At 33.3% G+C, this 18,362-nt stretch overlaps 1 protein-coding gene across 1 annotated transcript; it reads left to right on the top strand.

Annotated features, from left to right (window-relative positions):
- Positions 1-249: 249 nt before the first annotated feature.
- Positions 250-17,420, top strand: LOC124539889 (sideroflexin-1-3). The gene is made up of 9 exons (XM_047117249.1): positions 250-430; positions 3,823-3,988; positions 4,640-4,794; positions 5,244-5,361; positions 6,037-6,112; positions 13,509-13,597; positions 14,616-14,743; positions 16,247-16,431; positions 16,883-17,420. The coding sequence occupies exons 2-9, from the start codon at positions 3,840-3,842 to the stop codon at positions 16,940-16,942; spliced, it is 960 nt and encodes a 319-aa protein (XP_046973205.1). The 5' UTR covers positions 250-430; positions 3,823-3,839; the 3' UTR covers positions 16,943-17,420.
- Positions 17,421-18,362: the final 942 nt, after the last annotated feature.

Genomic DNA, 18,362 nt, shown 5'->3' with positions numbered 1-18,362 from the left:
GTAATAAAATTTCAACAACTGAGAAATAAGCGTATTATGCTTGAAATGAAACGCGTTTTAGTACTTTACTTTTATGTTGCATTATAAAACATGGTATCAAATAAATGTTTTGAAAAATCTAATATTTTTAAATGTTTTTAACAAATAATTCGCCCCGTTCAATTAATAGCGAAAAAAGTTAGAAATAAGTTCAACTTTTTATTTACTTTAAGAACTGGCAACTCTTGATGCATCTGTTCAGCAGTCGATTGATTTTTACGTCATTTTTCGAGGTCTTTTGACGGCGCAACATTTGAACTTAATATTGCGATAAATTTTATAAGTGAAGATATAATCTAAAAACAATGAGTGTAATCATTTAAACGTGGTGAATAATTCTTGTTTACTAATTTAAATTTTAGAACGACATTTTTTTTTACAAAATTCATAGGTAAGTGAAATAATATGTATTTATTATACATTTAATTTTACAATATTAGGTATTATAATAAAAAAATATGGCCTTAATGGCCATATTTTAATAAAATAGATCTGTGATTTAATAAATATATATTTTATATAACACCAGATACCTATTGTTCCATTTATTGATCAATCATAATAGTAGTCGACCAAGGGTCAATCTTATAAACGTAGTTTTAGAAAAGAATTATTAGTGAAATAAGAGAGAGAAATTTTTAATCGTTGTACACAATTTCCTACATTTTGCTATCATAATTAGTATCATAGTTAGTCCGTAGTTAACGAAATCAAAGGACACGAAGATTTGTCGATTTCTTCTTGAATTGCCTGAGATATATGCCATCTCCACAATAATTTATACATTGACGATAATAATAATTTCACACGAGACGCAATTAATAGAATAATATCAATTTTATGAAATACTTCGCTGAATTATTTGTAGACTGTGACCTTGTGTACATAATATGTGTATAATTTGACCACTTTTCGTATTTCGAATAAATAAACATATATTAATTATACATTTATTTATTGAATAATTTTTGCGACCTACTACGCGGCGATTTGAGGGTTGGAAAAATCGTCTGCTTAAAACAATGAATCTATATCAATTATTTAATTTTAATAATGAATGTATTCCTTTCCATGTTTTCTTAATAATCATCCTTTAATTTCGTTTAAATAAATATGTTTTCTTGTTAATTAATTCATTTGTATTTCACCCGATTATGACGCAGTTGAAGAAATTAATCGTAATATGTTTAGGTGCAATATATTTGTCACTATCTATTTCATTGTATTTTTTTAAAATATATTACTTGAAAAAAAAATCGTAATCAGTAATTAAATGTGAGAGCAAACTGATTTAAAATTTTTACACTGAAAATCACACACCGTTTAGTGTATCACTCTTGTCACGATTCTGTGTAAATACTGTAAATAAAATTAATATTATAGTGGCATATGGCATAGAACCATTTACATGTAACCTCTTGGTATATAAATATATTATCATAAATACTGTAACAATCCCATAGACACTTACTACGTTCATTAATGAAAAAACTGTAGTAAATAGTAGGTATTTAATCGTAAAAAGTCATTACAAACGTTTTAATTAAAATAAATGAATATCGCTTACATTGTATTGAGTATACAGTTTTTTTTTATGAAACATTGTTATCGTTTTCATTACTTAAGTAGAATTTTCGTTAGATAAGACATGTCCGTGACATGTGCTTGTTTATTTGTTTGATTAAGTTATCGGAGTTCAGAATCGTTACTATTGTTCTTACAAATTTATTACGAACTTATTAGATCGGTATGCTTTTCTAACATTACATTAGAATCGTTTAACAATTTAACTTTAGATTTTAGTTACATATCGATATAATTTATATATTCTTATTTTAAAATACAGTATATATATAATACTTAATTCATTTTATTATGCCAGTTTTATATTAACGACTCGTTAATGTAAATTGATTTAATCTATCCTAGAATAGCTGTGTTTGAACTGCAGAGGACTATATTCTACAACCGTTTGTAATCTTAAATTTTAATGATGTTCTTCTACTATAAAATATAAATTATCTTTATTACTTACAAGTTGTTACTCGCGGTCTCGCTCGTTGTTGGAGTTCAAGTTTGCTTCATAACAAATTTCATCAAAATCGGTTCAGTGGTTTGGTAGTGAAAGTGCGACAGACAGACAAAAATAGTTCCTTTCACATTTATACTATTAGTATATAGATTTTAATATATCTTAAGCTTTAAATACTAAGTCTACGTTATTCATAGATTAAAATACGTCGGTAGCAAAATGCTGCATTTAACTTTGAAGCAAACTGAATACGATTCATTAAACTACTATAGAATATAAGATAAAATTTAAAAATCAAACGAACATTGACACTATGAACTCATTTAGTTGCTGTAGCAGGGCTTATCTACAAACCTTGTAATTCACGGATAACGTTGCTCATTACTTATTGATTAAAATTTTCTGTCACTAAGTAGAGCATACAAAACTTGATGATTAATTAAGAATATTTGAAAAAAAAAAAATGTAGTTTTCGGAAAAATACCCCATTTAAAAAGGCTGGTAATATCTTTAAGAAAACGCCGAATGGATCCAGTGCATCTATAATTGATCGTCAAATATAATATTGTTTTTGTAACGTCTATTAGGCGATTTCAATTATATACCTATTTATTGCCCTATATAGTAACAGCGTGTAAATTTCCCACTGCTGGGCTAATGGCCTCCTCTTCCATTAAGGAGAGGGTTTGGAACATATTCCACCACGCTGTTCCGATACGGGTTGGTGAAATGCACATGTGGCAGAATTTCGATGAAATTAGACACATGCAGGTTTCCTCACGATGTTTTCCTTCACCGCCAAGCACGAGATGAATTATAAACACAAATTAAGCACATATATATAGTGGTGTTTGCCAGGGTTTGAACCCGCAATCATCGGTTAAGATGCACGCGTTCTAACCATTGCCCATTGTCCTATATACCTATTGATTAATAAGTGTAATGGTTATAATTTTATGCATGGAAAAAGCTATGATTTTCCGTCTCGTTGAGCGTAATGTACCCAAAATTTCCCTGACGCTCTTTAAACTTCACGTCACGTTAAATTTACCGCGAATAGAGGTGTGCCTGACGCTAATCACTCGACGTCACGATGTGATCAAAACGTTTAATATTTAAATAATTTGAATATCTTTATTATGCTTCGGTGCCGTTTATATTTGAATTTTGCAGAAAGGTTATTGATCATTGTTTTCAAGATTTTATTACATCCATGGCAATCAGATTATGATTGTTTGAAAAAAAAAATGTTTTATTTTGGGCTCTCCTAATATGTTATGTAAAGCTTTGGGTCATACAATTCTACAATAGTTACTTTATTGGAAGACTTAAATGCTATTTCTACCTAAAGAGTTACCAAACCTGATACTTTTGAACTGACTGAACATAAATTTTACATATTTCGCAATAAGCTACCAATCCTATGATATGTACGTAGGTAGTGCGTAGACGCTTACGTATTTAAAGTGTATATAACTCGTAAAAAGTATGTCATTTAAATTTCAATACAAACACTCGTTTTTTCATACTTGAATATCATTTTACCTTTTATTCTGTATAGAATAACCACCCAATATAATACTTTTATTAATTTGAGTAATGTTTCGGTGGATTTAAAACTAAAAACTCAATAACTCAATGTATATTGATCCAACTTCTTGATCGAAGTATGAAACCAAAATGACAAATATTCGAAAGTATAAAAAAAAAAATCCTGTCAATGTAACTGTAACACAATATTTACCTTCCAGTCTAGTCATCCTTTACAATGAGCCACATAAACTTGGACAAGCCCCGCTATGACCAGAGCACGTATATGGGCCGTGCGAAGCACTTCCTCCTCTTAACCAACCCCATGAACGCCTTCGCCAGCAATTCGGACTTGGAGGAAGCAAAGCGTATTGTCACCGAATTCAGGTAACGATATTTGTTAAGTATAATATAATGCTTTTCACGATTATAAAAGTTTTTTTTTTGTAAAACCAAGCATTGTGCACTCTAAACATTACTGGGCCAAAGCCTTCTCTGCATTAAGGAAAACTTCAGCAGTTTATTTCACCACGCTACTACGTAGGTCAAGATGAATTATAAACACAGCAAAACAAACGCCTCTTGGCAATTCAGGGCTACTTGCCTGGGTTCGACTACTGGCTTAAGATGCATTCATCCGTGGGATAAGAATATAGAATATCGGCAATCAAGAACACATCTGAACTGTCTTGCTATTTTTTTCCAGCACAAAATTTATTGTTGTGATTTAATATAAAATGATTCAACTTGTTTCTTTTGTTGTACTTGGCAATAAAAGAGTTATTGTTATTTAGCAATGACTTAGATTTTCATTGAGATCTTGCGATTCCTGTCTAAAAAACTAACGTTAACTTAAATTTTATTTAATTTTGTGAAATGACGGTATTAAAGTTATTTTAATCGATTTTGTCCAATAAACTTGATAAATGGCATTGAGCAATATATGCGTATCAAAAAATATTTTTAGTATATCAATAGGCAATAGGTTCATCCATTAAAGATACCCATTAATTGCTAAATTTACTTTTTACTCTATAGGAAATCGCGTAGGATGCCACCTGGTTATGATGAGGATAAACTGTGGGCGACTAAGTATTTGTACGACAGTGCCTTCCATCCGGATTCAGGGGAGAAGATGTTCGTGCTCGGTCGCATGGCCGCTCAGGCGCCCATGAACACGATCATCACTGGCTGTGAGTTCATATCGGGATGAATAACGAATTACCTACTACCATTAGAACTAAGCTTCACATATCTCTTGTAACTTTTATTATCACTAGTGGATCTCTCTCTTAAACTGTCAGATTTCACTCCGTTGTACAGTGTAAGTCACTTACCAACATTTGGCGCCGATTTGATAAAATCTCTTTAAAATTAACATTGATAACAATGCAGTTAATTGCAATGGAAGATAAAAAGAGGTATTGGTTATATTTTCTTTACTGCCAATGTCTAAGGGCAGTGAGCTTCTTACCATTAAGTGCACCGATCAATCTCATTAGTGTCTTCTCCATCCAACGTGACATTGGCGAAATAATCTGTGTAATTGAACTGAACCATTAAGTGGCCAATTTGCCAGTCAACCTATCCATTTTCAACAATACAGTAAAGACTAAAACGAATGTTCCATCACTAAATCCAGGCATGATAACGTTCTACAAGACGACCGCCGCGACAGCGTTCTGGCAGTGGGTGAATCAAACGTTCAACGCTGTCGTCAACTACACGAATAGATCGGGAGACGCGCCGCTACCTACCTCGTGAGTAAAGTCCTATTGTATATTTACTTAACTTTGCCGCAAATTCATAACTAATTAACTTGTAACAAATGACGATATAATTCTTTTTATTAAAGATCTCATTAAATCTGTATTTAGAACGTCCTAGACACTTATTCCTCTACTAAATATGGTACAGGTGCACTCTCCTAGCCCTCACTCTCATAACTAACTTTATATGCTTTTTGATGTATGAGAGTGTGAACCCTGCAAAATCCTAACTCCAGGATTCCATTGATAAGTCTGATATGAAATTTTGAAGACTCATAAAAAGTAATTGGTGGTAGGGCTTTGTGCAAGCCTAGGTGGGTACCACACACTCATCAGTTATTCTACCGCCAAACAACAGTACTCGGTATTGTTGTGTTCCGGTTTAAAGGGTGAGTGAGCCAGTGTAACTACAGGCACAAGGGACATAATATCTTAGTTCCCAAGGTTGGTGGCGCATTGACGATTTAAGGAATACTTAATATTTCTTACAGCGTCATTGTCTATGGGTAATGGTGACCACTTACCATCAGGTGGCCCATATGCTCATCCGTCAACCTATACCATAAAAAAAAAGTTAATACATTATTAAGGTACGACGACCGATGTATATACCTATGTAAATGGTGTACACCCATTCGTGAAGTAACTCTTGACTTTGTCCAATAGACAGCTGGTTGCGTCCTACTGCGCAGCCTGTGGAGGCGCGCTATCAACTGCTCTCTTCCTCAACAGCAAAGTCAAGGTAAGTTCGATTGTAACTTACCTGAGTAGAGGTAAGTACATGGCCGATGGAAGAACGCATGCATCTCAATCGATGTTTGTTCAAGTAAAGCTAGCACTATATTTCCATGTGCTTAGTTTATGTCGTGTTTGGTTGTGAAGGATAACGTCGTGAGGAAACCTGCACGTGTCTAATTTCAATGAAAATCTGCCACATGTGTGTCCACCAAGCCGAGAGCTTTAGATCAGCATGTGAAATCTCCAAGCGCCCTCAAAGGGATAGGTCTTATTACAGCAATGAGACTGTTACAGACTTTTTTTGCCTAAGTTCCTTATGTTTTCGCAAAGATTATTCTATTATGGAACGTTATTTGAAAAATATTTAGAAATCTTCAGCGTATATACGTATGTATATGCTTAATGATAAAGATATGTATTTTTAGAATTATTTAGGAAAAAAGAGTAGAAATCGTTAAAATAACTTTCAGTGCAATCAGCAAGTCTTTTGAGAGTACAATTAAGCGGAATAGCGATATATTATGAATCAATCAAAATGTGTTATTTTGTATCTCTTTCTTTCAAATTTTAAATTGATGATCACAGAATGAGAACAGTGGCGGATTTATAAATCTGCCGTTAGTAGGCTATTCAATTTTTGCCGCCCCTACTTTTTTTTTGCAACATTTATGATTTGTGTTCTATCGTCCTCATTACATCGGTTTTTCCCGTATTACTATGATTATAAACTAGGTGATATTTCTGTCAGTTTCTAGATTATTTTTCCAACCCTTTATGTAGTGACGAGTATACGGATTACGGTCGTTATGTGTATAGGTACATATAATTACAAGTTCTTTTTTTTCATTTCTGTAAAACAATAACAAATTTGGGCAAAATTTGCCACCCCTCTGATTCTACTTAGCCTATTGGTAAATCCGCCACTGAATGAGAAAAAGAGAGAAAATCATAACTGATTAAAGAGTAGCAAAGTTTTGAAGGTCGTTGGTGTATTGGAACCCATTCCCCTCGCGTATTCGTATCACGTCACTCGTGTCATTTGTTTTATACGCGCGCGACGATAGCTTTCATTATCTTGTATTTACAGAGATCCGTAATAAATAACACTATTTGATATTTGCGCAATCGTTCCGAGCTTAGCTCTCAACTAACGACCATGACATAGCATCTCTTATCAACTCAGTTCAAAGAACTGACGAATATCATTATTCCTACACGAGTGAGTTTAAACTATAAAATAATAGTTATGTAGTTGTTTGTGTTAATTACGGGGAAAAGGGCCACTTAATTGTGAGGGATCACTGCCCATAGAGATGAGTCTACCTCTCCATAGACATAGGGATATGTAACGGTTGTGTTTGTTCGAATTTCAAAATTCGAAACGAACAGATATTGCCTTGTAGTACTTGAATACGATTTGTCACGGCGATCGATTTTACGATATCCTTTAGCGCATTCTTGGGGCGAATTACATAAAATAGTTGACCCTTGACCCAAAAGTAAGTAAGTACAGTATGGTATAGTAAGACACAAATTAGATGTAGCATCGGAAAATGCAATGGAATGAAAATAAAACCGAATACTGCCGATTTACACAACCAATAGAAATAGCTCCCTATCGCGCCATTCGACGCTATTCGTCGCTATAGATTCACGCGTCAGAGAAAGCAAGTGCATGTAAATCCACGCGTGAAATTGACAAATATATTAGTTCATATGATATTACAAGTTATTACGTTTATGCAAACATCATATTCGCGTGAGAAATAAATATTGATAATTTGGGATAGCGTACTTAATTCGGGTGTGATCGGTTTTACGAATTCTGCCGATGCGACATCTAAGTTGTGTCGTACTATACGTGTATCAACGAATGAGGGATTTCACGGGAATGAGAAAAACTTTGATGTATACCAGCATCCATTTCTATATGATACTGGTTATAGCCCTCGCGTTTTAGAGGATTGGTTTTCAATAAAAAAGTAGCCTTTGTCCTTTCTTGGAGTTCAAGTTAGTTTCACACCAAATCTCATCAATTTCGGTTCATTGGTTCGGTTGTGAAAAAGCGACAGAGGTACTTTCACATTTATAATCTTAGTATATAGGTAATTTTTCCAAAATTATCCCAAGATTTGGACATACACTTAATATCGTTATTTCACAAATCAAGAACGTTTCGTTTCAATAAATTCACAATACGAAAGACAAATATTTATCATAATCAGTCGTGCAATTGTTATGTCAACGAAAGATCACATTACGATCGACGTCACGACTTTATGATACATAAGACGTATCCAATGCACCAATCTCCTTTCGTCGTCATTTAGTTCGTGAAACAAAAGAAATTCATTTCATTTCTTCTATTCTATCCAATCAAGTATAAGGGCATCTAGACAGACAAAAATTACTAGCTTTTTCCAATATGAGATGTTGATGACAGTCCCGACATCCATTTTTATTTAAAACAAATTGGTAACCGCGACTTCGTTTGCGTTTTATTGGTCGTCAGCTGTTAGACATAAAAACCCTATGTTATTTCTAGGAGTTTAACTTGGCGTTACACAAAATTTCTTCAAATTCGGTACAGACAGAGTTAAATTTCAGTGCTGGTTGAATCTGTAGCAATTATTATGTTTATTGGAATCGGCGGAAAGTATGAAAAATGTCATGTCATGGCTGACTTTTACGGGCGGTTTATACATCGAAGCCAACCCCTGTTGGCAAGGTTTTTATATTGGCTCCTAGCCATCGTAAATGATTCAGGCTCACATTATAGATATGTAGGCTCTTACCAGTCTTAAGGATTTAGATGAGATAGCATTATAGTATCCTGCTAAAATGTAAAATTATTTCGTGCGAAGATAAATATGTCTTCCGACAAATCATATGGTTTGAATATAGATTGACGAAGTATATTTTTTAACCTTTCAATGAATATCAGTATCCTTTACTCGAGTTAAATTTATTAATTCTAACTGATAGATTTCAAATTAAATTAATATTTTATCTCAATCTGGGTTTAGTTTACCTACATTAAATTAGGATGTCGTTTCGATTAATGTAATAACTCTTAATTATATAAATTATAATGTAAGTATTTAAAAAATCCATAGACGGAGCAATTTTTTAAGTTTTTTGAGGCATCTTCGATTGCCATGACTTTATATATTTTCAGTCTCATAACTTTTCTTTACATCACGATCATGATGCTGCAGAATTTTTATCTAACTTTACGTATTAGTATGTGTGAGTAATTCGAATAAAGTTATTTCAACATAATTTTAAACAATTTTCACTCAACCGCTGCTAAATATTTTTATCGGTACGGTGACAAGACAATCAAGTATCCATAATTTTAGTAAACAAAACGAGTAATTTGAAATAACCCACAGTGAATGGGCGTGTACCTCATATTCATCATATGTTTTATTGTCAAATGGCAATACTTTTATTGTGTTGGTTTGAAGAGTAATTTAGCCAGCGCAGTATTAGCACATGCACAAGGGACAAAATATCTCTGTTCCCAAATAAGGGGGTGTATTGATGAAATCAGGTAGTAGTGGTTGGTTACTATGCTTTGGCCAATCTGTCCGTCCATCACCAATTTTATAAACAAAAAAATAAAAACAAAGCGTTTTGGGATAAATCAGTTATAAAATCCATAAATCTCAGGGAGCTGAAATACTCTCAAGAACATCTATTTAGTCTTGATTCTTGAAACGTCAATCAACCGTGTGTAAACGCACGTCATAGAGATAAGATTAGGAAAATTGCGATTCCTCAATAAACTTGTATAATAATATCGCCTTATCAACGGCATTTGTTTGATTTGTCAACAAGTCGCGTCAGAGAGGTGTGTCGCAGGGTTATAATGCGGCAAATACATATACAATGCAATCTCTAACAAATTCACTCACGATGAATTGCGCTTTAATTAACAAAATAATATAATATATGTTGTACATTTTTTTCTGTCCTTATCTAAGGACAAGGACACCGGGGGCGCCAGGGACGCGCCTTCGCGAGTGAATCTATGTTTACAATGCGATATATTTACTTAATTAGTCGAGTCAATTTGTCTCCATATTAGCGCTTCTATTTTTAAATTTCAATGACGTTTTGATGTCGTATTTTTTATCTGTCATAGTGTAGGAATACAGATTATTATCGATAACAATAATAAAAATTAGTTTTAGCGTATTAGAAAATTAATCTGATATCGTTTTATTCGTATTTTTATTGTAATTTCATCAGATTTTCAGGTTTTTAATTTTCCAACCTAGTTTTCCTTATATCGTACGAAATATACGAAATTAAAAAGTAAGAGCAATTATTCAATAATAAAAGTATGACAGATAATCCCCGGTGGGCGGTGATAATATTTAATAAAGGGATTATTAGTTACAGAACGTATTTAATAGATAGTAATGGCTACCGTTTTCCTACATTATAAAGTGGGTTTTTTTTCTATCAATCACGTATAGTAGATATGATTTGGTTCTAAATTCATGGGCTCAAACAAAACATTGCTTTCATTCGTAATCATAATTAGATAAAAAATCATGTTAATGTATCATTGAGAACAATTATATTTTGGACTACATATTTTAATATATTTCTGGTAACAAATGGAAAAAAGTTTATTAATCAAAAAATACCTTTGGCTTTTCGATTTATAGTAATTAAATTGAGAAGTGAAGAACATTGTGATGTGCGTTACTTTGAACTTATTGAAAGTTACATGCAAAGTTAAAGAAGCACTGAGTTCACGGTTCCATCAGCGGTTTTTAACTGTTAATTATTTCGTAATCCCATAGTCTCTTCATGAAAATAGACATTTCACTTTCATCCTGCAATTATGCCCTCAAGTAGAAAAAAATAAATTAGAGGGAGTTCAATTCTCCACTAATACTTGACTACTACACTACTAGAATTAAAAGGAATTAAAGGTTGTAAGATAGACATCTGCCTTTTCTGTACTTCTAATTTATAAATACCAATCAATTAACTTCAGGAAGTAGAGTAACACCATTCTGGAAATTTATGGTACCCTTTTTTCAAATTTTTGAGTGGGCACTCTTTCTGATGAAACTCAAATGAGATGTTGTCTTAAATTTTCGCGATTATTACACATTTAAATAAAACTAGTTATTACGGATTTTAATCGCGTGTATTAATTATTTGGACATCCAGACGTTTCGAGCACTTTACAGCGTTCGTGGTCAGTCTACCCGTGACTCGTTTTATTCAAATGAGATGCTTCTCCTTCCCTTTACACATCATAGGATGATGATGATGTCCTGACGTCCTAGCCGATTTAGATCACGGTGGCTAATCTCAAGGGAGACCAGCTAGGGACTGGCTAACATATGGTATACATACATAAATGCACTCCGAATTCTCTCAGTCCTACAATCCTGTTGCACAAGATAGAACACACTTCAAACTTATATAGACTCTAGTTTTATATTATTAGTTATTACCGTAGACATGAGATTGCTAAGTAGTGTGTAGTTCTCGCGAATAGTATTTATATGTGACAAATACACCAACTCGTACGTTTGATGTGTGTGTGTTTTTTAAATCTGATAACTGAAATTGCTACGATTTTATTTTCCATTTTGATTCTTATCGTTCCTTTATTTTGATAAATCGATCAACCTTGCAGAAACACGATATTCATAGATTTTTTGGCACCTTTATTTTTAATAAATTATTGCTATTATTTGAATCGGGGGGCACGACATTGGCCCCGCTAAGTCGAGCCAAATTATAAATTACTTACCTACAATTATAATTTTTGTTCATACCTATTATTGTTTGATCATGACAAAAAATACGCTTGTATTAAATAGATGTAAAATAATCTTATCGCATTAATGATAATGATTTCAATTTTTATATTATGATTACATTATTTGCCTTAATTTATGCATTCCTCGATATGTTTTTTATAGCCCAATGAACGTTTCATAAACAATTCGAGGAAAAACTTGTTCTGCCAATTGTGTTTTCTTATTTCAGAAACAGAATTATTGGTAATTTTATTTATTAACAAAAGTAGCTTATCAGGTCATTAATATGTATATCTTTTTATTATCTGTTATTTACTAGCTGTAAATAGTTTGGGTAGCCTTGTGAACCACTGTGCCTTGGAACTGAACTCAACTACAACAAACAGTTATATTTGTAAACAAAACGCCATGGCTCCCTATTTATCACATCTCATCTAATGAACAAATATGATATCAACATGAAATAACTTAAAATACACAATTTCTTCTGCTCACGTCACGGCCACCGCCTTCTTACGTAAAATAGTATAATATTGTGACATTTCTCATAAAAATGACTATGATTTTTTTCCTACTATCACACTTTTTTCATAACATTTACAAATTTATTCCAACCAAACCGAATTGAAGCAGCGTGTTGGAATTAGCTTCCACGTTCTCTCCCGTCGTGGGAGCAAACCAGCAATGAATTTACTGACTGTTACTGATCTAAATAATGACTATATTTTAATAAAAGTAATATTTTTCTTTGAAAAACTATAATGCATAATTTGATTGATGATTTTACGTACGAAGGAACGAAATCTTACAAAACACGATCTCTCGAAGTAACGGCAAATTTTTATGAGGAAATAAATATTAAAATTTATAATATTTTAACAAGTTCGAGTATACACAGCAAAAGTCAGCCATGGCATACATATATTTAAAAAAAAAACGCCAAATGTGATGAAAACATTACTATAGTGTATTTTGTCAATTTTACAACTAAGTAAGATTAGAGTTTTAAGGAAAGTTTTCACTGACTGAGGTTATTCCGGACATTTTCTTAATGGTAGTTTTGGGTGCCCACTTGTCGATCTAATGATGATCGACATTTGCTGCAACATTATATGTAAATCATCAATTGTTTATTTGTAAAAAACAACAACGATAGGCCGTAAATTTCCCACTGCTGAGCTAAGGCCTCCTCTCCCCTTGTGGAGAAGGTTTGGAACATATTTTACCATGCTGTTCCAATGCGGGTTGGTGAAATACACATGTGGCAGAATTTTTATGAAATTAGACACATGCAGGTTTCCTCACGATGTTTTCCTTCACCGTCTAGCACGAAATGAATTATTAACACAAATTAAGCACATAAATATTCAGCGGTGCTTGCCTGGGCTTAAAACCTCAATCATCGGTTAAGGGCACACGTTCTTACCACTGGGCCATCTCGGCTCCCCTTATTTGTAAATGTTAATCTTAATCGTTTTCATAATATTTTGTACGATACAGATCACGGAATCAATGCTTGTATTTTTAAATTTATCCAATAATTTGATACCACAAATACACATCTCTCAAGAATTATTAATATTCATATAATATTTATTACAGAATATGAGCAATCCAATCTACGCCCGCTTGGTACCGTTTGCGGCGGTTTGCGGAGCCAATTTCATCAATATTCCCATGATGAGAAGCGGGTAATTATATTTTCTTTATTTTAATAGAAAATTCTTAAGCAGACATCAGACAGCAAATTACATAATTAGAAAGAAGGGTACACTTTAACGAAAGGATCATCAAAGATATTCGCATCTATTTCCTGTTCCGGTGTTGATGTAAGATATCATCATATAGATATTTACTTGGTGGTAGGCCTTTGTGCAAGCCCGTCTAAGTATGTACCACCCACTCATCAGTTTTTCTACAGCCAAATAACAGTACTCAGTATTGTTGTGTTCTGGTCTGAAGGGTGAGTGAGCCAGTGACTACAGGCACAAGGGACATAACATCTTAGTTCCCAAGGTTGGTGGCACATTGACGATGTAAGGAATAGTTAATATTTCTTACAGCGTCATTGTCTATGGGCGATGGTGACCACTTATCATCAGGTGGCCCATATGCTCGTCCGCCAACCTATACCATAAAAAAAATATATATTTGGTATATAAGCTACAGTTAACTTGAATGTCAAGATGATATCACTAATCGGAAATATGAGCAGATAACGCTTATGGTACACGGCTACAAAAATTTTGATTGCAAAATTCCGAAATCAGAGATAAGCATCATTGGAGAAAATTGTTTCTTGAAAAGTATATTTTATTATATTATTGAGACAATTTTCTTCGTCTTTGGATTATATGTCGTATAATATAATATTAAGACTTAAATCAAACTTAGACTGAAGTAAAACAAAAATATACCCCAATTTTTGTCCATAATTTCTCCAAAATCAGAATCAGTTATTATTATAATTATAATTGGACAACATTACATATATTACTCTTATCCCAATGTAAGTAGCACTTGTGTTATGGAAAATCAGAAGTAACGACGACACCACAAAAACCCAGACCCAAAACAACGTAGAAAACTAAAGAACTTTTTCTAAAACCGGAATCTTGGTATGAAAACCGTATGAAAACCATGAAAACCGATGTACGTACCACTCGACCACTGAGGTCGTCTCATCGTCACATTTGTTTTTTGTTTCAGGGAACTAATAAACGGTACGCCAGTGTTCACAGCTGATGGAACGCGAGTGGGTAACTCCAAGAGAGCCGCCAAGTACGGTATCGGCTTGGTTTGCTTTTCCCGTATTCTCATGGCGTTGCCTGGAATGAGTGAGTATTTGTGAGATATTTTTTGAAATTACCATGTAAAATTCGCAACCGACTGTATTTTTTTTTTAGAATTCGATCGTTAGTTCTAGAAATTGTTCCTCGACAAACAAACTATATAACAGTCTGATGCTATCTCTAAAGGCGGCTGTACACTCCTGGACGAGTGCTTTCTTACGAGAGTGTACATGATAGCGCTCGCCTAGTCTCGTGATGTTTCGTGGCGTTGCGTGGCGCTCCCGTGGCGGTTTTTTGCGCAGTCAAACGGTCTCGCTTGCCTCGTGAGCGAAGGCGAGAGCACTACTGTACATTCTCGTGCCTTTCAGTTAACATTGAGCTTTCAAGGCGTCCATGTTCTCGATGCGCGCATTCGCAACTGAACCGACGAGAATGTACAGGGTTGTGCTCGACTCGTGTGAAGTTCTCGGCGAGGCAGTACAAGAGCTCTCGTCCGGGAGTGTACAGCCGCCATAAGATAATGTTGTTTTCATAATATTGATGTTGTTGATTTCCTCCTGATCGATTTCGGTCACGATGCCTATTCTTGAGGGAGACGCACCATCTGCGTAGGAAAAACGGAATGATTACGTATAATCAATAAATAAAAACAACTAAAAATATAATACATGTATATTTAAGAATTCTCAAAGGAAATGTTCTTTGGATATACGACCAATGATTTCGTAACAGAGTTTGTTATGAAATCGTTGGTCTGACTGATATGGCAAAAATAAGATGCATTTAAATTAGACTCAATTTAAAATTGTTAGTCTTTCGCGAGCTTGTGATTGAAATAGTTTACACAGTGTCACACAAATATACATACGTACACTTTATATTTACACAAGTAATAAGATTTGAGTGTCATTATCAAAGATATTGGTGACTATTTTTATCATTTGTAGATCTACGGTATGCCTTGCCCGGAGCTTAATTTGTTACCTATTATCTATGCTATTATTATAAATGTATAAACCAATGATATTCTAATAAACAGATATGTTATATCCATACTAAACAAAAGAAAAAGTGTGCCGCGCCGGGGACCGTTTATTTTGGTTTATTTTTACATTTCGTTAAAAGTAAAAAGGATAGCTTAATAATAACAATAAGTAAAAGGGATAACTAGATGTTTTAATTACGCAAAACGTATTACTACGTAATTATGATGTATTATAACGTATTACTACGTAAAACGTCTAAAGGCAAACGTCTCAATTAGGACGTTTCTAGTCTTCACTTTTTGCGTGTTAATAAGTAATAACATATTTGTTTACTACAACATCATTGGTATAAACTATCTGTTGCACTTTAGCCATTGAAGGGAATTTGGTCTGAAGCAGTCGTAGGTACTTCAATGAAGGACATAGGCTACTTAAATATGCCTAATACTTAAGAAACGTGTAAAGCCTTGTGCGGCAACTATTATTTGATAAATGCATACCGTCCAACAAACAATGCCATCGCATACGACACTTCGCCAATCAGAAGTGTAATTGTTGGCAGCGGTGACGCCAATCATCACGAGCATGGCGGCGAAGCGCGGTCTGTTCGACAAGCGGCCGTCGATGGTGGTGCCGTTCCAGTTGTTCATGGTAGGGCTCTGCGTGACGTTCGCCACGCCGCTGTGCTGCGCCATATTCGACCAGCGCGCTGCCATCGCCGTCGACAGCCTCGACCCGGAGCTCAGGGTATGCATGACCTTACCCTTACGTACGCGGGACCGCCCGCACGATATTGAAATCTAATTGGGTACATACATTTTAATTACGCGGGTATATCAACGTTTACTGCGTTCCATTTTTAAATTTTGTTTTTTTTTATGATTGACAGTCTCGTGATTTAAATTTATTTTAACTCAAAAGAAAAGAAGAAGGAATCCTGAAGTGTGATGCAGTTTATGAGTCAATATATACATCTATATACTTGTAGTTTGAACAGCCACGGAGGCATCCACATTAAATAGATAGGCAGGGCATTATTTCTCCATAACATGAACTAATTTTCATAAATCACTATGTTTTATGAAGCAACGAATACGGGACCATCGGCATTTTTTAACCTATTGTTTTGGTCGAATAACGCCTTAAACCCTAAATGTTTGAATGACGAAATGATAAATGTTTATAAATTTGATTACAGGATTCGGTTAAGAAGAATTACCCAAAGATAAGTGAAGTATACTTCAACAAGGGTCTGTAAGCTTGCGCCAGAAATGTAGTACAAAATAAACATTGTAAGGACGAAATTTGTAAACGCAGTCAAAACATAATTAAGACTTAGTAGCAATTTAGCTGGTTTCTGTTATTTAAAAGAATGCATTTATTAATTAATTGGCAACAAAACATTCCTAAATGTGATTTGTTCTAATATAGATCTGAATAGTGTTTGGAATTCCATATATTTTTTTAGAGTATTTATTTTATTATTGTTATATAAGTTTATATGTTGAGTTTTGGTTTTATCGTTTTAAAATAGGAATTATGATTGTAAATTAAATTATATAATTTAAAACAAACGCTCAAATGGTTAATTTAGCAATAACTATAAAGTATTCCAATTATTTATTTGCCAATTGTGACGTCAATTATTATAAGTGAAAGCGACAATAAAGCTGTTCCAAATTATGTTTGAAATATAAAATTTATCTGTTATTAAATATATGTACAAATAAATGTTATTATTTAAATATTTTTTTACCCGAAGTCAAAATCTCTATGATTAAAACCCCGTTCACACACGTCGATTCAACGACTTAAAATGATTCAATTAAATTGAAGCAAAAAATGTTGATTCAAAAAAGTTATCAATCTTTCGAGTTTTGTTGAATCAATTTTTTAAAATAATTATTCAATTTTATTAGTCATAGTCGTTAAATCTAATTTAAACCGTGTGAACCAGTTTTACCGACAATTTTGTAATTCTAAATTTGAATTAGGTAACAGTTGATTGGTAAGTTTATGTTGATTACTTCGATATATCCAAAAAAACCGTTCCTGCTGTATGGAATCATTTGAAAAAAACGGATGCCTAAAAATATCCTTTGTCTTCTTTTAACATCACACTCGAAAAAGAGATAGCACAATAGCTTGATTCCTGTTAAATTAGAAATATAGTAGATTTGTTAATTTTTATTCATATAAAAGATTAAAATTTACTTTGTTTTAATTGATATCTAACGGAGCGTGTAGTTTGCAAGCGTATTCAAATATATGAGAAAGTTAAATAAAACAAATACTATAGCAATTTATATATATTGTTTAAAATATACTTTACAAGACAATCCTGTACTGGATAAATTTAATAAATATTTATAATATGATTTACAAAAAAAGTACATTTAAATTTATTGGAACATAGTTGAAAAACGTAATTTCATTTAATATAAAAAGTATAATAGCTTGATGTTGACTTAAACTCATAACGTCAATACAACCTTTAGTCGTTATATCTTATTTAATACAAATACATTTTGAATCACAATTAAGTCACTTATGTATATTTCTTAATTAAATAAACTGGTATAGTACGACACAACTTAGATGTAGCATCGGCAAAATTCGTGAAACCGATCACAGCCGAATTAAGTACACCATCCCAAATTATCAATATTTATTTCTTA

Source organism: Vanessa cardui, chromosome 23, assembly GCF_905220365.1.
Source record: "Vanessa cardui chromosome 23, ilVanCard2.1, whole genome shotgun sequence".
Classification (NCBI taxonomy): domain Eukaryota; kingdom Metazoa; phylum Arthropoda; class Insecta; order Lepidoptera; family Nymphalidae; genus Vanessa; species Vanessa cardui.
The sequence above is the reverse complement of the archived record's forward strand: the minus strand, read 5'-3'. Positions and strand labels throughout refer to the sequence as shown.

Excerpts from the sequence above, each read along its gene's own strand:
- LOC124539889 (XM_047117249.1), top strand. The coding sequence starts at position 3,840 with ATGAGCCACATAAACTTGGACAAGCCCCGCTATGACCAGAGCACGTAT. Across the intron at positions 3,989-4,639 it reads CGTATTGTCACCGAATTCAG|GAAATCGCGTAGGATGCCAC; the intron begins GTAACGATATTT and ends TTTACTCTATAG. Across the intron at positions 4,795-5,243 it reads GAACACGATCATCACTGGCT|GCATGATAACGTTCTACAAG; the intron begins GTGAGTTCATAT and ends CACTAAATCCAG.